The sequence below is a fragment of the Podarcis tiliguerta genome (assembly GCF_965153285.1).
Source record: "Podarcis tiliguerta genome assembly, chromosome: 4".
Taxonomy (NCBI): domain Eukaryota; kingdom Metazoa; phylum Chordata; class Lepidosauria; order Squamata; family Lacertidae; genus Podarcis; species Podarcis tiliguerta.
In genome coordinates, this window is record NC_139537.1 from 7445778 (window position 1) to 7466843 (window position 21066).

Here is a 21066-nt window from a genome sequence, read left to right on the forward strand (position 1 = left end):
TCCACACGTCCTTCCACAGTGGGGACATTGGTTTCCGGGCGGGAGCTGATCACGGTGTGGATTTGCCAAGCGTGCCTTCCTCTTAGCACGTTTCTCCCTTGCGTCCTGAGTTTGAGTGTCTTCAAACCCCTGACACCTTTGGTAAAGGCTGTTCTCCAATTGGAACGTTCACAGGACAATGTTTCCCAGTTGTCGGTGTTAAGTCTTCATTTTTTTTAGATTTGCCTTGAGAGAGTCTTTAAACCTCTTTTGTTGACCACCAGCATTACACTTTCCATTTCTTTTAGTTCACAATACAGTGGTACCTCAGGTTACATATGCTTCAGGTTACAGACTCCGCTAACCCAGAAATGGTGCTTCAGGTTGAGAACTTTGCTTCAGGATAAGAACAGAAATCGTGCTCCGGCGGCGGCAGGAGGCCCCCATTAGCTAAAGTGGTGCTTCAGGTTAAGAACAGTTTCAGGTTAAGAACGGACCTCTGGAACGAATTAAGTACTTAACCTGAGGTATCACTGTAGAGTACAGTGGTACCTCGGGTTACAGGCACTTCAGGTTACATATGCTTCAGGTTACAGACTCCGCTAACCCAGAAATAGTACCTCGGGTTAAGAACTTTGCTTCAGGATGAGAACAGAAATTGCATGGCTGCGGCAGAGGCAGCAGGAGGCCCCATTAGCTAAAGTGGTACCTCAGGTTAAGAAGAGTTTCAGGTTAAGAACGGACCTCCAGAACAAATTAAGTTCTTAACCCGAGGTACTACTGTATTTGCTTTGGAAGACAGAACAGCACAAGCAAACAAGATTCTGGGCCACAGAGTGTCCTGAGGCCGCTAGGTTCAGATATTTGGAGTGGTGATGTTGCCAATTGCCAGGGTTTGGTTTTTATAAAACTTCCTGTTTTGTCGTTTCTGACAATACTTGAATAAGCCCTCAAGAAGCATTCCATGCCTCTGTGATGTAAATTCTGCAGTCAAATATTAGGTAGGTTTGTATATGGTGCACTTGCATTTGGAATGCTGTGTATTGTTTGAATCGTAGAGTTGGAAGGGGTTCGAGGGTCATCTAGTCCAACCCCCCGCAATGTAGGAATCTCAGCTAGATCATACCCGTTTAGCCTGGAAAAAGAGGTAGACTTGAGAGGAGGCAGAGCATAGCCATCAACGAATCTGTCAATGAATTTGTCTATCCCTCTTTCAAAGCATCCAGGTTGGCAGGCATCACTGCCTCATGTGGCAGGGAGTTCCATAGTTTAACTATGTGCTGTGTGAAGACGTACCGTATTTTTCGCTCTACAAGACGCACCAGCCCACAAGACGCACCTAGTTTTTGGAGGAGGAAAACAAGAAAAAGAATATTCTGAATCTCAGAAGCCAGAACAGCAAGAGGGATGAAAGCAGCAATCCCTCTTGCTGTTCTGGCTTCTGGGATAGCTGCGCAGCCTGCATTCGCCCCATAAGACGCACACACATTTCCCCTTACTTTTTAGGAGGGGAAAAGTAAGTCTTATAGAGCAAAAAATACGGTATTTTCTTTTATCCGTGCAACATTTTCTGAAAGCGAGGACATGCCTAGTGCTCAATGAGATAGTGGCCTCATTAGGCTGAAACAAAATTATATCCTGATTTGCTGTGTTCAGATATCAGCACTGTTTTACAGGATTATCTTGTTCAATTTAGTTAAATCCCATGAGAAGACCTTTTACATTCCTTAGCGTTAATCTGATGCTGACAGGTGTTCCGGAAGGGAGATTTCCCTGCTTATGTTTTTGCGGTGAGGGAGAAACTGAGGATTATTGTACTCTTATCTTTTAAACGGCCCAGCTTGCATAGGAGACTGCCTTATTGTGCTGGTCCGGGGGGGGGGGTGTTACCATGCGGCGTGGTCTAAGTCCGGTCCTAGGTAGAGGGTAAGGAGGCTCTCCGTCAGGGGCGAAGCAAGGTCCAAAGCGAGGAGTCAGGCGTGGTCAGGAACTCTGGAAGAGCAGGACAGGGTGCTGGCAGGAACAGGTAACCAACAATGTTGCACCCGCAACCTGGGACTGGGCTGGCTGGCTTTTATCTCCTCCGAGGCATAGGGTGGCCCCGATCCTCAGGTGACTCGCCTCTCCTGGCCATGAGGCGAGCACTCCTCCTGCAGGAACTTAGTTCCCTCCGCCTCTCTGCCCTGAGCCTCTGCAGCTCAGGAGAGGCTGGAGGGTTACCGGACCCAGAGGCAACCTCAGCTTCCCCTGACGGGGCTGAGAGTGGAGCACCTGCAGGCAATGGGTCCTTCATCACCTCAGGAGTCAGAGCAGACTCAGCTGGTGCCTGCACCTGAGGACCCAGCACAGGTGAGGACCCTTCAGGCTCAGGCCCCAGCCCCGGCTCAGCTGGTTCTGGAGGCGGGGACTCCTGTGCAGGCTGGGATTCCTCAGGTGCGGTCTCTGAATTAGATTCCCAGGCCATCACACTTATGCAGAGTCAAACCGCTGGTCTATCTGGCTCCATACAGCCTGCACTGGCTGGCAGCAGCACTCCAGAGTTTCAGACATCTTGGTTAAAAGTATATATATCCCCTAGTTGTTGGGAAATGAAGAAAATGAACCAGGTTTCAAAAGATTGGCATTATGTTTACAAAGATGGTAACACGTTTGTGTTATTATAATATATATGGAAAGTCAATTAACTAGGAATTAATTGCAACCCCTGGCCTGAGGTCTTAATTATAGCATAACGTTTAGCAAATTGCCTCAAAACATCCTAGACACTAGGCTGAGTGGTTGAGATCTCCAAACGTTGGAGCCTTTTGCTTGAGATGCTAAAATACTCTTTAAAAAGCAAAAAATGTTATTTTTTCCCCGTTAGCCTCCTCTACTTCTTGCCAGTGCCTAAAATTTTATTTGTCTGTCGCATTTGGGCTTCCCATCCTGAATAGAGAATTGAAAGTAGTTTATCCACTCAAAACCATGTGCATATATTTGAAACAAAACCATTTTTTTTTTAAAAAAAATCTCCCATAAAAAATCCATTAATTTTGCTAACACCCCTGCGTTGTGTGACTTCACCTTCACCCAAAGAAGCAGGGAAGGGCTGAGCTCAGGCTCAGAGAATTCTGTAACTGTGAAACCACAACTGAAAACGCCCTTCTCTTGTTTCCCTCATTGGTTTTAATCAGCGGACCTTGGGTCAGAGGCATCCCTGTTCAATCAGCAAAACAATATTTGCGGCCAATATTAGCTTCGCCAAGTTAGCACATTTTATTTCTGTTCCGCCTTGAGGGTGCTTTAGTGAGATCACCAGAGCCTCCTTGTTTACGAAGCTATTGTGAAAAATGGACCACTTACAAACGCCATCTCCAACTCCTCGAAAGATTCAATCAGCGGTGTCTCCGAAAAAATTTACACATCACTTGGGAAGACAGGCGAACTAATGCCAGTGTACTGGAAGAAGCAAAGATCACCAGTGTCGAAGCAATGATTTTTCAACATCAACTTCGTTGGACTGGTCATGTTGTGCGGATGCCTAATTATCATCTTCCAAAGCAACTACAGCGGTACCTTGGTTTATGAACTTAATCCATTCCGGAAGTCTGTTCTTAAACCGAAACCGTTCTTAAACCGAGGTGCGCTTTTACTAATGAGGCCACCCGCTGCCGCTGCCCTTCCACCGTTTGGATTCCATTCTTAGACCGAGGTAAAGTTCTCAAACCAAGACACTATTTCCGGTTTGGCGGAGTTTGTAAACCAAATCGTTCTTAAACCAGACTGTTCTTAAACCGAGGTACCACTGTACTCTATTCCAAACTTAAAAATGGAAAGCATAATGCTGGTGGTCAACAATGGAGGCTTAAAGACTCTCGCAAGGCAAATCTAAAAAAAAAAATTAGTATAAACACCGACAACTGAGAAACACTGGCCTGTGAGTGCTCCAGTTGGAGAACAGCCTTTATACCAAAGCTGTCATGGGGTTTGAAGACACTCGAACTCAGGACGCAAGGGAGAAACGTGCTAAGAGGAAGGCACGCTTGGCAAACCCTCACTGTGATCAACTCCTACTGAGAAACCAATGTCCCCACTGTGGAAGGACGTGTGGATCCAGATTTGGCCTCCACAGTCACTTACGGACTCACTGTTAAGACCGTGTTCATGGAAGAAAATCTCACTCAGCTACGAGGGAATGTCAAAAAAGATTCCTGCCTGCCTTGTTCTTTACTCATTCTGGAAGGCAAAGAATACGAACGGGCAGAAAATTGGCTCGTATAGAGTCATAATTTGAACCTATCTAAGTCTCATTTTGGGACGCGGGTGGCGCTGTGGGTAAAACCTCAGCGCCTAGGACTTGCCGATCGCATGGTCGGCGGTTCGAATCCCCGCGGCGGGGTGCGCTCCCGTCGTTCGGTCCCAGTGCCTGCCAACCTAGCAGTTCAAAAGCACCCCCGGGTGCAAGTAGATAAATAGGGACCGCTTACCAGCGGTAAGGTAAACGGCATTCCGTGTGCTGCGCTGGCTCGCCAGAGCAGCTTCGTCACGCTGGCCACATGACCCGGAAGTGTCTGCGGACAGCGCTGGCTCCCGGCCTATAGAGTGAGATGAGCGCACAACCCTAGAGTCTGGCAAGACTGGCCCGTACGGGCAGGGGTACCTTTACCTTTTTAAAGTCTCATTTAGGGGACGTGGGTGACGCTGTGGGTTAAACCACAGAGCCTAGGACTTGCCGATCAGAAGGTCGGCGGTTCGAATCCCCATGACAGAATGAGCTCCCGTTGCTCAGTCCCTGCTCCTACCAACCTAGTAGTTCGAAAGCACATCAAAGTGCAAGTAGATAAATAGGTACTGCTCCTGCAGGAAGGTAAGCGGCGTTTCTGTGTGCTGCTCTGGTTCGCCAGCAGCGGCTTAGTCATGCTGGCCACGTGACCCGGAAGCTGTACGCCGGCTCCCTCAGCCAGTAAAGCAAGATGAGAGCCGCAAGCCCAGAGTCGCCCGCAACTGGACCTAATGGTCAGGGGTCCCTTTACCTTTAAGTCTCATTTCCTGAAACAACAGAGATAGCTCAGTCAGTTAGAGTGTGGTACTGATAATGCCAAGGACACGGGTTCGATCCTCGTGTGAGACAGTGGCATATTCCTGCATTTCCGGGGGGGGGGGGGGTTGGACTACATGATCATTGTTGTCCCTTCCAGTTCTGATTCTGTGACCCAAAATGCAGCCATCCTTTGAAACTTACACTTCTCTGAATTTTGCGGCGCAGTTTTCCAACCCAGTAAACGTGCAGGGTGAAAAGGCACGTTATTTTGGGGAAGTTTCCCTAGGAATGCATATGTGTGAAAAAGGAGCATGCAAAAAGGCGTTACGCTACAGAAGATTGCTCTGCAGAAAGGGGTGTATTAGATAAGGCAGGGTACGATAATTGGTACCTTTGCAGAAATGCAACAATGTTTGTGTGCATATAACGAGAAGTGAATCTTTTGTGAGGACTATATATATATATATATATATATATATATATATATATATATGGAGGGCTTGCAAACTGGTGCAGGAATGTGGCAGACGGAATTTAAAATGGGGGAGAAATGAGAAACTGAAACGGACAAATTCTTCCCTCCCCAGGAGAGGAATGTGGGAGCTCATCGCAAAGCATTGCTCTGCCAGTGTCGATTTTCTGAATGTGCTCGAAAAGAATTCTTTGACATCAAACAGACTTTGTTGGCTGAGTGGGAGGGCATGCCAGCATATGATGACTAATGGGATCTAGATTAAGCTGTCATGTCAGTTTCTCTGGAACGAAAGGAAAGATGCAGAGGTGATAAAGCCCAAAAGTAGTAAAAATCCGTTCCTTTGTCAACGCGAGCTTAAAGTTCACGAAATCACCGCTTGGGAGTTAATGGCATTGCCTTCAAAGTGGCGATAGCGATGTGTTTTGAGTATAATGCCACCTTTGTATCTGTTCTTCTTTGGCACTCTCTCGAAACCCCCTGGCAGGTGTGTGTATTCCAACAACTCACACATTCCACTTAGGACTCTTAAATGCACATTACTCATGCAGTTAGCATTTCATTATCCCACACAGGAGTGAGATTCTCATTCCTTCTCGTACACACACACACACACACACACACACACGGAGTTGAGCAGCTGGCTAACACTGGCTTGTGTTGCCCCCTGTTCCTGCCAGCTGCCCCCGGCCCCCAGGTTGCCGAGGGCAAATAAAAGAAAGCACTTCTTCACGCAGCAGAGAGTTAAACTGTGGAACTCACTGTCACATGAGGCAGCGATGGCCGCCACCAACCTAGATGGCTTTGTAATGTTGCTGTTGTTGGCATTGCGCTGCTTCCGTAGTCAGAGGTGGCATGGTTTTGAATTCCGGTTGTTGGAAACCACACGCGGGGAGGGTGTTGTTGTTGTGCCCGGATTCTGTTTGTGGGCTTCCCACAGGCACCTGATTAGCCATTGTGAGAAGAGGATATCGGACTCGATGAGCCATTGGCCTGATCCACCAAGCTCTTCTTTATGTTCTTACGTGTTACAGAATGTTTAGGAGTGGTGAATGCTCTGGTTTTCTCCCGCTTGGACTACTGCAATGCGCTCTACGTGGGGCTACCTTTGAAGGTGACCCGGAAACTACAACTAATCCAGAATGCGGCAGCTAGACTGGTGACTGGGAGCGGCCGCAGAGACCATATAACACCGGTCTTGAAAGACCTGCATTGGCTCCCAGTATGTTTCCGAGCACAATTCAAAGTGCTGGTGCTGACCTTGAAAGCCCTAAATGGCCTCAGCCCAGTGGACCTGAAGGAGCGTCTCCACCTCCATCGTTCACTGAGGTCCAGCTCCGAGGGCCTTCTGGTGGTTCCCTCATTGCGTGAAGCAAAGTTACAGGGAACCAGGCAGAGGGTCTTCTTGGTAGTGGCGCCTGCCCTGTGGAATGCCCTCCCTTCAGATGTCAAAGAGATAAACAACTACCTGACATTCAGAAGGCATCTGAAGGCAACTTCAGGGAAGTTTTTAATGTGTGACATTTTAGTGTATTTTTGGTCTTTGTTGGAAGCTGCCAAGAGTGGCTGGGGAAACCCAGCCAGATGGGCAGGATACAAATAATAAATTTATTATTATTGTTATTATTATTATTATTATTAACATTCAGCCGTATCTGTCAGCTCCTAAGTCAGCGTTAAAGGAAGCCACCAGAAATTTAACCCCTGGTACCTGCGACGGGCCTGACACCTCAGTTGCCCGCTCTCTCTTACATATATTGCCCCCACCTCACTGAACAGCCCTTAAAACAAATGCTAACTATCCCAGAGAATCGCGTGGGGAATCTTTGTGTGGGGGATAACTGATAAGTTGGAGTCTCAAGCTGGCGTTCTTCAAATAAACAGTAACGATTTATTTTTAGAACAAGGTGCAGTCATACCTTGGGTTACAGATGCTTCAGGTTGCGTTTTTTCGGGTTACCGACCACCGAAACCCGGAAGTACTGGAATGGGTTACTTCCGGGTTTCGGCGGCCATGCATGCACAGAAGCGCTAAATCGCACTTTGCGCATGCGCAGAAGCACTGAATCGCAACCCGCGTGTGCACAGACGCGCCGCTGCAGGTTGCGAATGCTGCGGGTTGCGAACGTGCATCCTGCACGGATCATGTTCGCAACTCAAGTGTCCATTGTAGTAAAATACGAGCGGAGAAGCTCAGGTTACTTCAGAATTGATACGCTAGTTTAATTTAATTCGTTTCACAGAGCTTTCGGCTTTTTAGTTTGGTTCCTTTCTGAGGCGGTACTTTCCTTCAGGTACCCACCCCTTTAACAAATCCAGCTCCTGAGGTACCGTATTTTTCGCTCTATAAGACGCACCAGACCACAAGACGCACCTAGTTTTTGGAGGAGGAAAACAAGAAAAAAAATATTCTGAATCTCAGAAGCCAGAACAGCAAGAGGGATCGCTGCGCAGTGAAAGCAGCAATCCCTCTTGCTGTTCTGGCTTCTGGGATAGCTGCGCAGCCTGCATTCGCTCCATAAGACGCACACACATATCCCCTTACTTTTTAGGAGGGAAAAAGTGAGTCTTATAGAGCAAAAAATACGGTAACTTTCCGTAATAGTCTTAAGGGCTCGCCACACCCCCTTCCTTCACTGGGTTTGTGTGTGTGTCCCTCTCCCCTTTTAAAAGCCAGAATCTGGCAGGCTGATTGATTTCATTGAAATGTCAATGAGATTAGGCAATCAATAGAAGAATAGCATTAAATAGTTGTATCAATATCTGCGTATTCTGTAACAGAGATCGTGCCTAGGAAATCTGCGCCTGACCTTTACAGTAATATGTGTGCAGAAAAGCAATTTCAGAATTCCAGCGTGCCATGACGAAAAGGATATTGGATATGCGACTTTGGGCTGAAATTTCTGCTTGGGCAAATTGGAACCTCCTGCTTAGTTTTCCTCACAGGGCCGTTGTGAATATTAACTTTCAGGGCTGCTATTCAAGCAACAAAGCACCTCTCCTAATTTATAGTTTTGGGCTCAAATGTTTTTCGTTTGCTGCTGGCTTTAGGATGCACTGGGTTTTTAAATTCACTGTTAATCTATTCTGCTAAGCCCTTTGGACAGTTCGGTAAGACATTTTAATGAAGTAAAAGCTGGACTAACACTGTATCATTTTTTTTGAGCTGTGTTAACCGGAACTGTATTGAGTTGGAACATTTATTCTGGCCGTAAAACTGTTGCTTTTACATTGGCTTCAGAGATACGGCTCTCTAATTTAAAGTTGCGCAGAATAAATTTTAGCCGGGGGCCTCTGCCATAGCTACGCCTCTGACACACATATATCCTTTCTCTCGTTAATCTTGTCCGCCTTTTATGAAGCTACGTCTCACTGGGACGTTGAATGACATGGGAGATACATAAAATATTGTGGGGGAAGCCACAGATTGGCAGAGCAACCCAACCCCTTTCCATCACAGCCGCTGAAGCAGAAGACGGATGACATAGTAGCCCCCAGAGGTCAGGAAAGCCAAATGAGATGTTGGCTTATTAAATGCAAAAAAAAATGCTAATGATCTCCTTTAAAAAACAAAACAAAACCTTACTTGGTTTATTTATCGAAATTGCTGTCACCCTTGTTTTGAATGAAGCTCAAGGTTATCTCTGATTTTATATACTGTATCGAGAGAGGGTGTATGTTGTGTTAGGGGCTGGGTAGTACCTCTGGTGGGGACACGCACCTTCTGGGGGTCTTTTATTCACCTTTGGTCCCCACCCTGCACTCAGGGTCCTAATGGGACACAGGTGGCGCTGTGGGTTAAACCACAGAGCCTAGGACTTGCCGATCAGAAGGCCGGCAGTTCGAATCCCCGTGTCTTCTTCTATTTGTCCCCTTGTCAGTTTCAGTTTATTGGTTCATTTTTCTAGTAGGGCTGTTTCCCATACTATTTGGTACCATTGGTCCATGCTCACTCCTGACAGGTCTCTCCAGTGTCTGGCTATGATGCTTCTGGCTGCTGAAAGTAGGTGGGTTATGAGTTCTTTGTGGTGTAAGTGGGCATTATTATCTTGGAAGATATTTAGTAAGGTCAATTCTGGGGTGATTTCTAATACTTGCTTGGTTATTTTATTTATTTCTTGTATGGTTGATGTCCAGATTAGTTTTGGGGGCACTCCCACCACATGTGGAGGTATGTGCCTGTGGAGGTGCACCCTCTCCGGCATTTTGGTGAGGTTCCTGGGCGTATTAGTGCTAGTTTTCTTGGTGTTAGGTACCACCTGTAGGTGAGTAGGTGAGTTTTAGAGAGAGTTCTTTTCTTTTCGTTGATATGGATTTAAAGGGGGGTTTAGACCACATTTTGGTCCATTGAGTGGGGTTAATTTCATAGCCTATGTCATCCTCCCATTGTTTGGCAAGATGGTGGTAGCACTGTGGCTTTTTTTGGAGGCACAGATGGGCAGAAGTCCCTTTGATGCAAAGGGTTTGCCAGAAAAATGAATAAATCCAGGAGAAGCAAGAATGGAGGGCAGGGGGGTGTTGCTGTTCCCTGGACAATAGACTGAGCACAACCTTCCTCACGATGGTGAGAGGTTAACATGTTTGTTTGTGCAGAGAGAGAGAGAATGCCATTATTTCTGGATTTGCATATATCAGTATAAATCAGCCCAAGAGATGAATTTATTTGACCCTATCTACATCAAACTATGGGACGCGGGTGGCGCTGTGGGTTAAACCACAGAGCCTAGGACTTGCCGATTAGAAGGTCGGCGGTTCGAATCCCCGTGACGGGGTGAGCTCCCATTGCTAGGTCACTGCTCCTGCCAACCTAGCAGTTCGAAAGCATGTCAAAGTGCAAGTAGATAAATAGGTACCGCTCTGGCGGGAAGGTAAACGGCGTTTCCGTGCGCTGCTCTGGTTCGCCAGAAGCGGCTTAGTCATGCTGGCCACATGACCCGGAAGCTGTACGCCTGCTCCCTCAGCCAATAAAGCGAGATGAGCGTCGCAACCCCACAGTCAGTCACGACTGGACCTAATGGTCAGGGGTCCCTTTACTTTACTTTACTTCAAACTATATTCTATCTTTATCACCAAACTCCGAATATAATTGCACATTGTATTAATTAACATCATTTTTTAATATATTAGTGGCCATGTGATATTTTCAGCTTATAAATTTTATTGCTTAATGTTTTAACTTGTATATTAAGGTGCTTTTATAGCTCTGTTTAGAGTAGGTAATGTCTTGATAATGTTTTAAGTTTTTTGTATCAATCCAGTATATTTTCTTTTAATCGTTGAATGGTTCTGTGTACATTGCAGCAGCCTTTGGCTATGTGCAATAAATCTGACTGACTGATATCAGTATAAATCAGCCCATGCAGATTTTATGCAAATACCTACTCTCTTTTGTCCTTTTTGTGGGGATGGCACCTAAACACCCTTTACTAGCCCAGCCAGCCTCTAACATTTCTCCTTTTCTTTTTGCCTCCGCAGTGGGAACGCCTCTGGTTCTTAATCCTCACCTTCTCTTTCTTCCTGACCCTGATCTGGTTTTACTTCTGGTGGGAAGCGCACAATGACTACAATGAGATCAACTGGTGAGTAGGGAAAGGGAGCGTGTTTTAGCTCTTACCTTTAAGGGGGGAGGTTGGGAGCGGGACCCGGGCTCAGTAGGGGGAGAATGTGCCCTGTGTGCAGAAGGCCCCAGGTTCGTCTCCAGGTGATAACTGATGGGAGAGAGATTTCTCTTTCACAGAACCAAAGAATTGTAGCGTTGGAAGGGACCCCAGCGGCCATCTAGTCCAGCCCCCATTTCCCCAAACTGGTTGCATTACATTTTCATTCATTCGTGGAATTTATATCCCACCCTTCCTCCCCAAACAGATGTGCCATTTAAAGCATGTACAAAGGAAACATTATTTTAATAATTTTTTTTAAAAAACCCCAAATTCAATTAAAAACATTTAACGCAAGTTACAGTTAAAACACCCTAAAGGTTAAAAAGCGTTCTTCCCACCAATTATCTTAGGGTTTCCTGGAACAGGATTCCTCAGCCACTGAATGTCTGGGTCCACAGAAACTTCCCCCAGTTTCTCCTGGAGGTTAATAACCATAGAATCATAGAACTGTGGAGTTGAAAGGAACCATGAAGGTCATTTAGTCCAGCCCCCTATAATGCAGGAATCTTGCGCCCAAAGTGGGACGCAAACCTATGGCCTTGAGGTTAAGAGCCTCATGTTCTACCTACCGACCTACAGGAGACCAGTTCACCTCCCTAGGGGAGGGCATTCCCTAACTGGGGAACCACCACCAAAAAGGCCCTGTTACGGGATCAGCGTCAACTGAACCACCACCACCAAAAAAACTCACCTGGTGACCTGCTGGTTGTATAATATATTTATTAAATTTTCTGTTGTACAATTTAAAATCCTCATTTTACATCCTTAAGAGATCAGTGAACTTCCCTTCTTCTCTTTCCGTGGTTCATTTTACATATCATAAATTCCTGCATATTTTCCCAAAACTATACTATTCAGTATTCCATTATCTCATCCATCAAGACTTTTTTTACACTGTTGAATTTATCTGAACACTGCCAGCGTTTCCAGCTGTATACACTTATTTCCCATATATTCAATAAACGTTTTCCAGTCTTTTCTAAACGTACAGTGAGGGGGGGGGGGAAGTATTTGATCCCCTGCTAAATTTGCCTGTTTGCCCTCTGATGATGAAATGTCCAGTCCATAATTTTAATGGTAGGTTTATTGTAGCTGTGGGAGACAGAATAACAACAGAAAAACTCCCAGAAATCCAGAAGAAAAAAGTCAAAGATTGATGTGCATTATAATGAGTGAAATAAGTATTTGATACCCTATTAACCAGCCAGATGTCAGGCTACCTGGTACAATATGTTCTTCTTGTTCTCTTATTCTATATGTTAAGCCTGCGAGTTGCGCATATGCTGTCAACTTAAGTTGCCATTCTTCTTTCGTTGGGACCTCGTTAGTTTTTCATTTTGGGGCTAACAAAACACGGGCCGCAGTAGTAGCATACATAAAGAACCTTTTTTGACACCTGGGAATTCCAGTCTGAATTATCACCAACAGAAAGGACTTGGGTGGGGTTTTTTTTTGAGGGGGGCGGGAATGCTTTAAAACACTTTTTTCAATTCATTATGGGTCATTTCCCAATACTCTTTTACCCTTTTACAAGTCCGTCACATATGAAAGAATCATAGAATCATAGAGTTGGAATAGACCACAAGGGCCATCGAGTCCAACCCCCTGCCAAGCAGGAAACACCATCAGAGCACTCCTGACATATGGTTGTCAAGCCTCTGCTTAAAGACCTCCAAAGAAGGAGACTCCACCACACTCCTTGGCAGCAAATTCCACTGTTGAACAGCTCTTACTGTCAGGAAGTTCTTCCTTTTTTTTTTTTTTATACTTCTTTTTATTACTTCTTTTTAGCAGCAGAAAACAACCTTTCTCCCTCCTCTATGTGACCTCCTTTTACATAGAATGTTCCTTCCATGTCTTTGCATCTCCAGCACCTATCTGATTCAGTCTTATACGGTGGTGCCTCATGTTACGGACGGGATCCATTTCGGAGGACCGTCTGTAATGTGAAAAGCCCGCAACTCAAAGTGCTGCGTCTGCGCAGGCGCGCTGCACGATTTGGCGCTTCTGCACATGTGGCGAAACCCGGAAGTAACCCATTCCGGTACTTCCGGGTTGCCGCGGGACGCAGGAAGAAAACACACAACCTGAAGCGGACGCAACCTGAGGTATGACTGTACATCTTAGCAAGCCTTTGTTGTTGTTTAGTCGTTTAGTCGTGTCCGACTCTTCGTGACCCCATGGACCAGAGCACGCCAGGCACTCCTGTCTTCCACTGCCTCCTGCAGTTTGGTCAAACTCACGCTGGTAGCTTCGAGAACACTGTCCAACCATCTTGTCCTCTGTCGTCCCCTTCTCCTTGTGCCCTCCATCTTTCCCAACATCAGGGTCTTTTCCAGGGAGTCTTCTCTTCTCATGAGGTGGCCAAAGACTTGAGCCTCAGCTTCAGGATCTGTCCTTCCAGTGAGCACTCAGGGCGGATTTCCTTCAGAATGGATCAGTTTGATCTTCTTGCAGTCCATGGGACTCTCAAGAGTCTCCTCCAGCACCAGAATTCAAAAGCATCCATTCTTCAGTGATCAGCTTTCTTTAGGGTCCAGCTCTCACGTCCATACATCACTATTGGGAAAACCATAGGTTGAACTGTATGGACCTTTGTCGGCAAGGTGATGTCTCTGCTATTTAAGATGCTGTCTAGGTTTGTCATTGCTTTTCTCCCAAGAAGCAGGCGTCTTTTAATTTGGTGACTGCTGTCACCATCTGCAGTGATCATGGAGCCCAAGAAAGTAAAATCTCTCACTGCCTCCATTTCTTCCCCTTCTATTTGCCAGGAGGTGATGGGACCAGTGGCCATGATCTTCATTTATTTATTTTTTGATGTTGAGGTATGCTCTACTAAGTGAGCTATCTGTTCTGGGATATATATTTTTTATATATATATTGAGCTTCAGACCATATTTTGCGCTCTCCTCTTTCACCCTCAATAAAAGGTTCTTTAATTCCTCCTCACTTTCTGCCATCAAGGTTGTGTCATCTGCATATCTGAGGTTGTTGATATTTCTTCCGGCAATCTTAATTCCGGCTTGGGATTCATCCAGCCCAGCCTTTCGCATGATGAATTCTGCATATAAGTTAAATAAGCAGGGAGACAGTATACAGCCTTGCCGTACTCCTTTCCTTAGCAAGCCTACTTGGAGTGAAATACCATCTGTGAATCATTTTGCTGGTTCGAGGTGAGAAGACAAGTAGGATGAGGGAAGATTTAGGTCAGGAGTTGGGGAAACAGTGCTGCGTTCACACTGATGGACCAGCCTTCGTTTCCATCAGGCTGTTGGCTTCTGTTTGAGCCAGCTGTAAACACAGCGGTTTGGAGGCCAGCGCTCCCAATAGTATAATGATGCGAATGATCTTCTGTCAGGAGCCATTGATGTGAGATGGATCACATGGACTTTGGTCAGGAGCAAGTCAGGCTGTTGCCAGTTCTCCCAGGGGATACGTTGGTGTATGAGGGATATGCCTCGCAAGCGGAAAGCATGTATATGGTCCACTTATCTGGCATTTGCACCAAACAGAGCTTGTTGGTTCCCATGGGCATTTCGAGTGAGCTGCTGCCCCAACAAATCTGGAAAACAAAGTACATTTTTCATAATGTTATTTTTTGTTATGTGCAAATGGCTTGAGATACCTATGAGGCCCATAAATTACCATAGAGCATATATTCAGCACAAAAAGCAGGGACAATTTGTTGTTGGCAAAGGGCAGCTGGACATATAAAGGGCCCCATTCCCTTCAGTAGCTGAGGGCCTCATCAAACCTAAATCCGGCCCTGGGCATCTTGCATAGGATCTGACATCCTGTGTTGTTGTTTTTAATAGCTTGCGTGCCTGCTTCTGCCAAATTCTTTAAGGAAGTATTCTGAGTGGCTGGCTCTCGATTGTGGAATTTCCTTTCCTGAGCCCTTGCCAGGATCCAGAACTGACTGCTGTAATCCCACTTCAGGGGACCTCTCTGTTCTGTGGCTTTTGCCAATATGATTTTGGTTTACTGTGGGGGACCCTTTTTCTTCCACAGCCGAGACCCTCACTGTGTCTTGGCCAGCCCTTGGGATGCGAAGAGGGAAGGGTTGCGTTCCATTAATGGGTGTGGCGAGTGCAGAATGGACCATCGTGCAGTACGTGCAAGACATGCGTTATAAGATGGTTTTAATCATTTTCAAATGTTCAAAACATGTTTTTATTCTTATTTTTCATTGCTCCGTTTTCTCACCGAGGTGCTTTTTGACCTGGGCTTCTTTAGAAGGAAAGAAGGGAGATACAAACAAATAATGAAAACATGTAATAATGGCATTTTTAAGCAGATGGCACGTCTGTCATGGAAGTTTGAGTTGAGATTCCTTTTATTGCAGGGGGTTGGACTAGATGACCCCCGGATCCCTTCCAACTCTAGGAGTCTATGATTGTATTATTCAAATCAATCAATAAAAATATGTAAAAACTGGAGAATTCGAGAGAGATATAGCCGCACTGGCAGCATATCTCTTCTTTCTCATATCCAAAAATGCAGGAAAGGTTTTTACACTCACCAGAAGCTTGGCTTTGCCCTTGCCGGTTCTGGAAGGAGCCTTTAAAAAAGTCCCATATGCTCAGAGACTTTGTGCCTGTTAGTTGGGGGAAATAGGAAGCCCAGAGCACTTGTTCTTTAGATGTCCCTTTTATGAAGAGGCACGTAGTGAGACCATTGATCCCCTGCTGGTGAGGCTCGCTGGCCTCCCGGAAAAGCAAAAACTTCCTGGTAGGAAAGATCATAAGACGACGATGGTTGCCAGATTCTGTGTACAGATCTTTAGGCGCAGACCATCTCCCAACCCAAACTAGTTCGTGAAAAAAATCCCCAAACTTGGTTCCATGCGTGACTCTGCGTCATGTCTCTGCGGTAGCTTATCTTAAAATTTAAGTGTCTATACGCTTATCGCATTTATAAATTTAAAATTTATTGTTGTACATTGTTTTAAATGTATGTTTCCCTTCTGGGATTATACTGCCAAGTGTGTTTTATAAGCTGGTCTCCAACGGTAATAAATTATCTATCTATCTATCTATCATCTATCTATCTATCTATCTCTATCTATCTATCATCTATATCTATCTATCTATCTATCTATCATCTATCTATCTATCATCTATCTATCTATCTATCTATCTATCTATCTATCTATCTAAAAATATGTAATATGCTCATATGTTTACACTTACACACACACACACACACACACACACACAGTGCACCGTTAAACTATGGAACTCCCTGCCACAGTATACACTGATGGCCACCAACCTAGATGGCTTTAAAAGGGGATTGTAACTGATCTGTAGAAAGTACTCTATGGCTTGGGGTTGGATGCTTCAGCCCAAGATTCCCGCATTGCAGGGGGTTGGACTAGATGACCCTCGGGTCCCTTCCAACGCTAGGATTCTGTGACCATTGTAAATCCTTTAATAACAGCAACTTAGGAGTATTGGAGCCTCAGCTTCAGGATCTGCCTTTCCAGTGAGCACTCAGGGATGATTTCCTTCAGAATAGATCGGTTTGATCTTCTTGCAGTCTATGGGACTCTCAGGAATCTCCTCCAGCACCATAATTCAAAAGCATCAATTCTTCGGCGATCAGCCTTCTTGATGGTCCAGCTCTCACTTCCATACATCACTACTGGGAAAACCATAGCTTGAACTATACGGACCTTTGTTGGCAAGGTGATGTCTCTGCTTTTTAAGATGCTGTCTAGGTTTGTCATTGCTTTTCTCCCAAGAAGCAGGCGTCTTTTAATTTTGTGACTGCTGTCACCATCTGCAGTGATCATGGAGCCCAAGAAAGTAAAATCTCTCACTGCCTCCATTTCTTCCCCTCCTGAATTAACTTTCCCCAACTTGCTCTTCAGTGCTTCAATTTGATCCTTGCACAGAGGCTCACTGTCTTCTCCTCTCTCTCTTTAATTAACTTTGGGTTTAGCGAGCTTTATTAGGAAGTGTGTCTCTATTTAAATGCAAATTTTGACATTTTTGTCTGGGATGGGATAGAGTCAGCGCTTGTGGCAGAGATTTATGGGGACAGCTCTTGGGGATGTCGCTGTCAGATCAGTGCATAGCTGTCAACTGTCCCTTATTTGACGGGAAACTCCCTTATCCTAGCTCCGTGTCCCGCTGCTGTCCCTTATTGATGATGTCCCTTAAATTTCCCAGGTTTCAAAGGAAGCAGCTCCTCTCCCTCCCTGCCGGCCAGGGAGGAGGGAGGCTCCAGCTGTGTTGCTTGGCTGTGTTGCTCACCCAAGAAGGAGTCTAAGAATGACTGGGGGGGTGGAGCTTGCATGCCTTGCGCCAATCAAATCCGCCACATTGCCTGGGGACTCGCCTTTGCTCAGCGCTTCGCAGTAGAGAGGTGTAAGTGGTTTTCCTTGCTGCATCCCCTTTGCTGGGTTGCTGCGCTGTGGGAACCACCGCTTGAGGCTTCGTTTGGCTGCTGGCTGGGCTTTCTGCCTTTGGCTCAGAAGTTGAACATACCCGTGCCCAGAAAATCCCTTATTTTGGCTGCTGAACCCATATTTTCGAGGCTGCTGGTCCCTTATTTTCAAATTTGTAAGTTGACAGCTATGGATCAGTATGGTTTTCAAACTTGTTTTCTCTGGGCCACACTTTCAGAATTAAAAATTGCCCTGTGCCACAAACTGAATTTCTTATTGATAAGGAATACGTTGGAAAACAGCAAGGAAGATCTCCAAGCAGTGCTTCATTTACAGCATAGAACACAGCAACTTTATGATACGAGAGCGAGTGTGGTGTAATGGTTTAGAGTGTCTGACTAGGACCTGGAAGAGCAGGGTTCGGATCCCCACTCAGTCATGAAGCTAACCTTGGGCCAGTGGGCATCTCTTAGCATCCTCACCTACTCAGAGCCAGATTTACGTACAGTGGTACCTCAGGTTATATATGCTTCAGGTTACATACGCTTCAGGTTACAGACTCCGCTAACCCAGAAATAGTACCTCTGATTAAGAACTTTGCTTCAGGATGAGAACATAAATTGTGCTCTGGCAGCGCAGTGGCAGCAGGAGGCCCCCATTAGCTAAAGTGGTGCTTCAGGTTAAGAACAGTTTCAGGTTAAGAACAGACCTCTGGAATGAATTAAGTACTTAACCTGAGGTACCACTGTATAAGCTAAACAAGCTATAGCTTAGGGCCACAATCTCTTGGGGGCCCAAAAAAAATTAAAGGGGAAAAAAACCTGGATATGCATTTCTGAAACATAAGATTAAAAAACAAATAAAATAAAACCTACATACAGCAACAGTGTTTTGTGTTGTGTAGGATCCTATGATGTAAGTCATGGACCCCCTGCTAGCCTGCTCCCTAAAATATCACTTGTTTGCTCCTTTCTATATATAGGGTGCCTACATTCTGCATGTGCAAATGGCTTGAGGTATCTCTTAGGTCCATAAATGACCATATAGCAGTGGTCAGCAACCTTTTTCAGCCATGGGCCAGTCCACCGTCCCTCAGACCATGTGGTGGGCCGGACTATATTTTGGAAAAAAATATGAACGAATTCCTATGCCCCACAAATAACCCAGAGATGCATTTTAAATAAAGGACACATTCTATTCATGTAAAAACACCAGGCAGGCCCCACAAATAATCCAGAGATGCATTCTAAATAAAAGGACACATTCTACTCATGTAAAAACGCGGACTGATTCCTGGACTGTCCGCGGGCTGGATTTAGAAGGCAAATGGGCCGCATCCAGCCCACGGGCCTTAGTTTGCCTATCCCTGCCATATAGCATATATTCAACACAAAAACCAGCAACCATTTGTTGTTGACAAAGGACAGCTGGACATACAAAAGGTCCCGTTACCTTCAGTAGCTTAGGGCCTCATCAAACCTAAATCCGGCCCTGGACCTACCTCACAGGCTTGTTGTGAGGATGAAATGGGGAGGAGGAGAACCCATTTCCCTTGGGAGGTAAAGGTGGCTTATAAATGTACTAAATAAATAAACAAACCAGGGAACCAGACCATGTCCAAAAGGACCTGCAGGTTGGTGGTTGTGCATAAATTGGACGCTCACAAAATACCGTACAGTGGTGTCTCGCAAGACGAAAAGAATCCGTTCCGCGAGTCTCTTCGTCTAGCGGTTTTTTCGTCTTGCAAAGCAACCCTATTAGCGGTTTAGCGGCTATTAGCGGCTATTAAAGGCTTAAGGGATTAGCGGATTAGCTGCTAAAAGGCTATTAGCAGCTTAGTGCCTTAGAAAAAGGGGGTGAGGAGCGAAAAAAAATCGCAAGAATCGCAAGACATTTTCGTCTTGCGAAGCAAGCCCATAGAGAAATTCGTCCTGCGAAGCGCATTGAAAAACGGAAAACCCTTTTCGTCTAGCGGGTTTTCCGTCTTGCAAGGCATTCGTCTTGCGGGGCACCACTGTATTTTTCGCCCTATAGGACGCACTTTTCCCCCTCCAAAAATGAAGGGGAAATGTGTGTGCGTCCTATGGAGCGAATGCAGGCTTTCGCTGAAGCCTGGAGAGCAAGAGGGGTCGGTGCGCACTGACCCCTCTCGCTCTCCAGGCTTCAGGAAGCTATCCGCAAGCCTTCGGAGCGCGGCGGGAGTGCCCGCCGGGCTCCCAAGGCTTGCGGATAGCAGCCGGCAGCCCGAAGCTGTTCTAGCTTCGGGATGGCTTCGCGAAGCCTCCGCAGGTCAGCGGGATGAAGGCACCCCATTGCCCTGTGGAGGCTACAAAGGATATCCCCGAAGCCTCAAGCCTTTGGAGTGCAGCTGTGCTCCAGAGGCTTCAGGGATCTTTGAGGCTGGCGGTGGGGGAAAGCAGCGCTTCCCCCCACCGCCAGCCCCACAAGCCCGGGGGCCAGAGGCAAGGCTGTGCGCAGCCTTTGCGCTGTTCCCCGACCTGTTCTTGAACGCACCTTGTTTTGAAGGGGGAGAACAAGAAACACCCCCCCCCCGTTCTCCTCTTCCTATGGTCCGGTGCGTCCTATAGAGCAAAAAATACGGTAGTCGCCACCTGTATTAATTGCCCTCAAGTCTTCCTGCCGCAACAGTGTGATTCTTTACGGAGCATCAGTGATATCCATCGTGCCTGCCTCTGATCCCCCTTCTCTCTTTTGATCCTTCAGGTTTTTATATAATAGAATGGGATATTGGAGCGATTGGTCCGTTCCTATCCTTGTTTCAACGGCAGCTGGTTTCACGTACATCACAGCGTTATTGGTAAGTTTTCTTTTTTTAAATGTTTATTTATACTTTTCAAATGTGTACATTTCACCGATTTTACGGTCATTTTGACATTTATAAAACTTGATTTCCTTCCCCCTCTTTCTGCGGTTCCTTCAATTTATTTTTTATTATCTTCTGCATATCCCAGTTAACTTAATTTGCTCATTTATTCATCTTCTTTAAATATATGCTTTTGTGAAACAGCAGGTTGTTGCAATAATCCTGCCAGTATTTTTTTATCTGTTTACAATTTATCTTTAAATATTAAATAAGAAATTGAGATAAACTTTTTATAAACAACTTTTTTTAAAAGTTTGAGAACCTCTGGGCAAGACTGAAGGGACGTGGGTGGCGCTGTGGGTAGGGTTAGGTGCGCCTAGGGCTTGCCGATCGAAAGGTCGGAGGTTCGAATCCCCACGGCGGGGTGCGCTCCCGTTGTTCGGTCCTAGCGCCTGCCAACCTAGCAGTTCGAAAGCACTCCCGGGTGCAAGTAGATAAATAGGGACCGCTTACTAGTGGGAAGGTAAACGGCGTTTCTGTGTGCGGCTCTGGCTCGCCAGAGCAGCGATGTCACGCTGGCCACGTGACCCGGAAGTGTCTTCGGACAGCGCTGGCCCTTGGCCTCTTTGAGTGAGATGGGCGCACAACCCTAGAGTCTGTCAAGACTGGCCCGTACGGGGGGGGGGGGGGGCAAGACTGACCAATTGCCTTGACTTG

The 21066-nt window shown here is 46.1% G+C and overlaps 1 protein-coding gene and 1 long non-coding RNA gene across 3 annotated transcripts in view; one reads left to right on the forward strand and one right to left on the reverse strand.

Annotated features, from left to right (window-relative positions):
- The window catches only part of LOC310675851, a 180014-nt gene extending 171958 nt beyond the window's left edge, over positions 1–8056 (reverse strand). Inside the window, exon 1 of the long non-coding RNA XR_014510238.1 lies at positions 7803–8056. This is a non-coding gene — a long non-coding RNA (uncharacterized lncRNA). The remainder of the gene's footprint in view (positions 1–7802) is intronic.
- Positions 1–21066, forward strand: part of GDPD5 (glycerophosphodiester phosphodiesterase domain containing 5) — a 169191-nt gene that overhangs the window by 104652 nt on the left and 43473 nt on the right. For both annotated transcript variants that reach the window (XM_083436532.1, XM_083436533.1), the window contains exons 3-4: positions 10947–11050; positions 20250–20343. In XM_083436532.1, coding sequence (XP_083292658.1) covers positions 10947–11050; positions 20250–20343 — 198 coding nt within the window. The remainder of the gene's footprint in view (positions 1–10946; positions 11051–20249; positions 20344–21066) is intronic.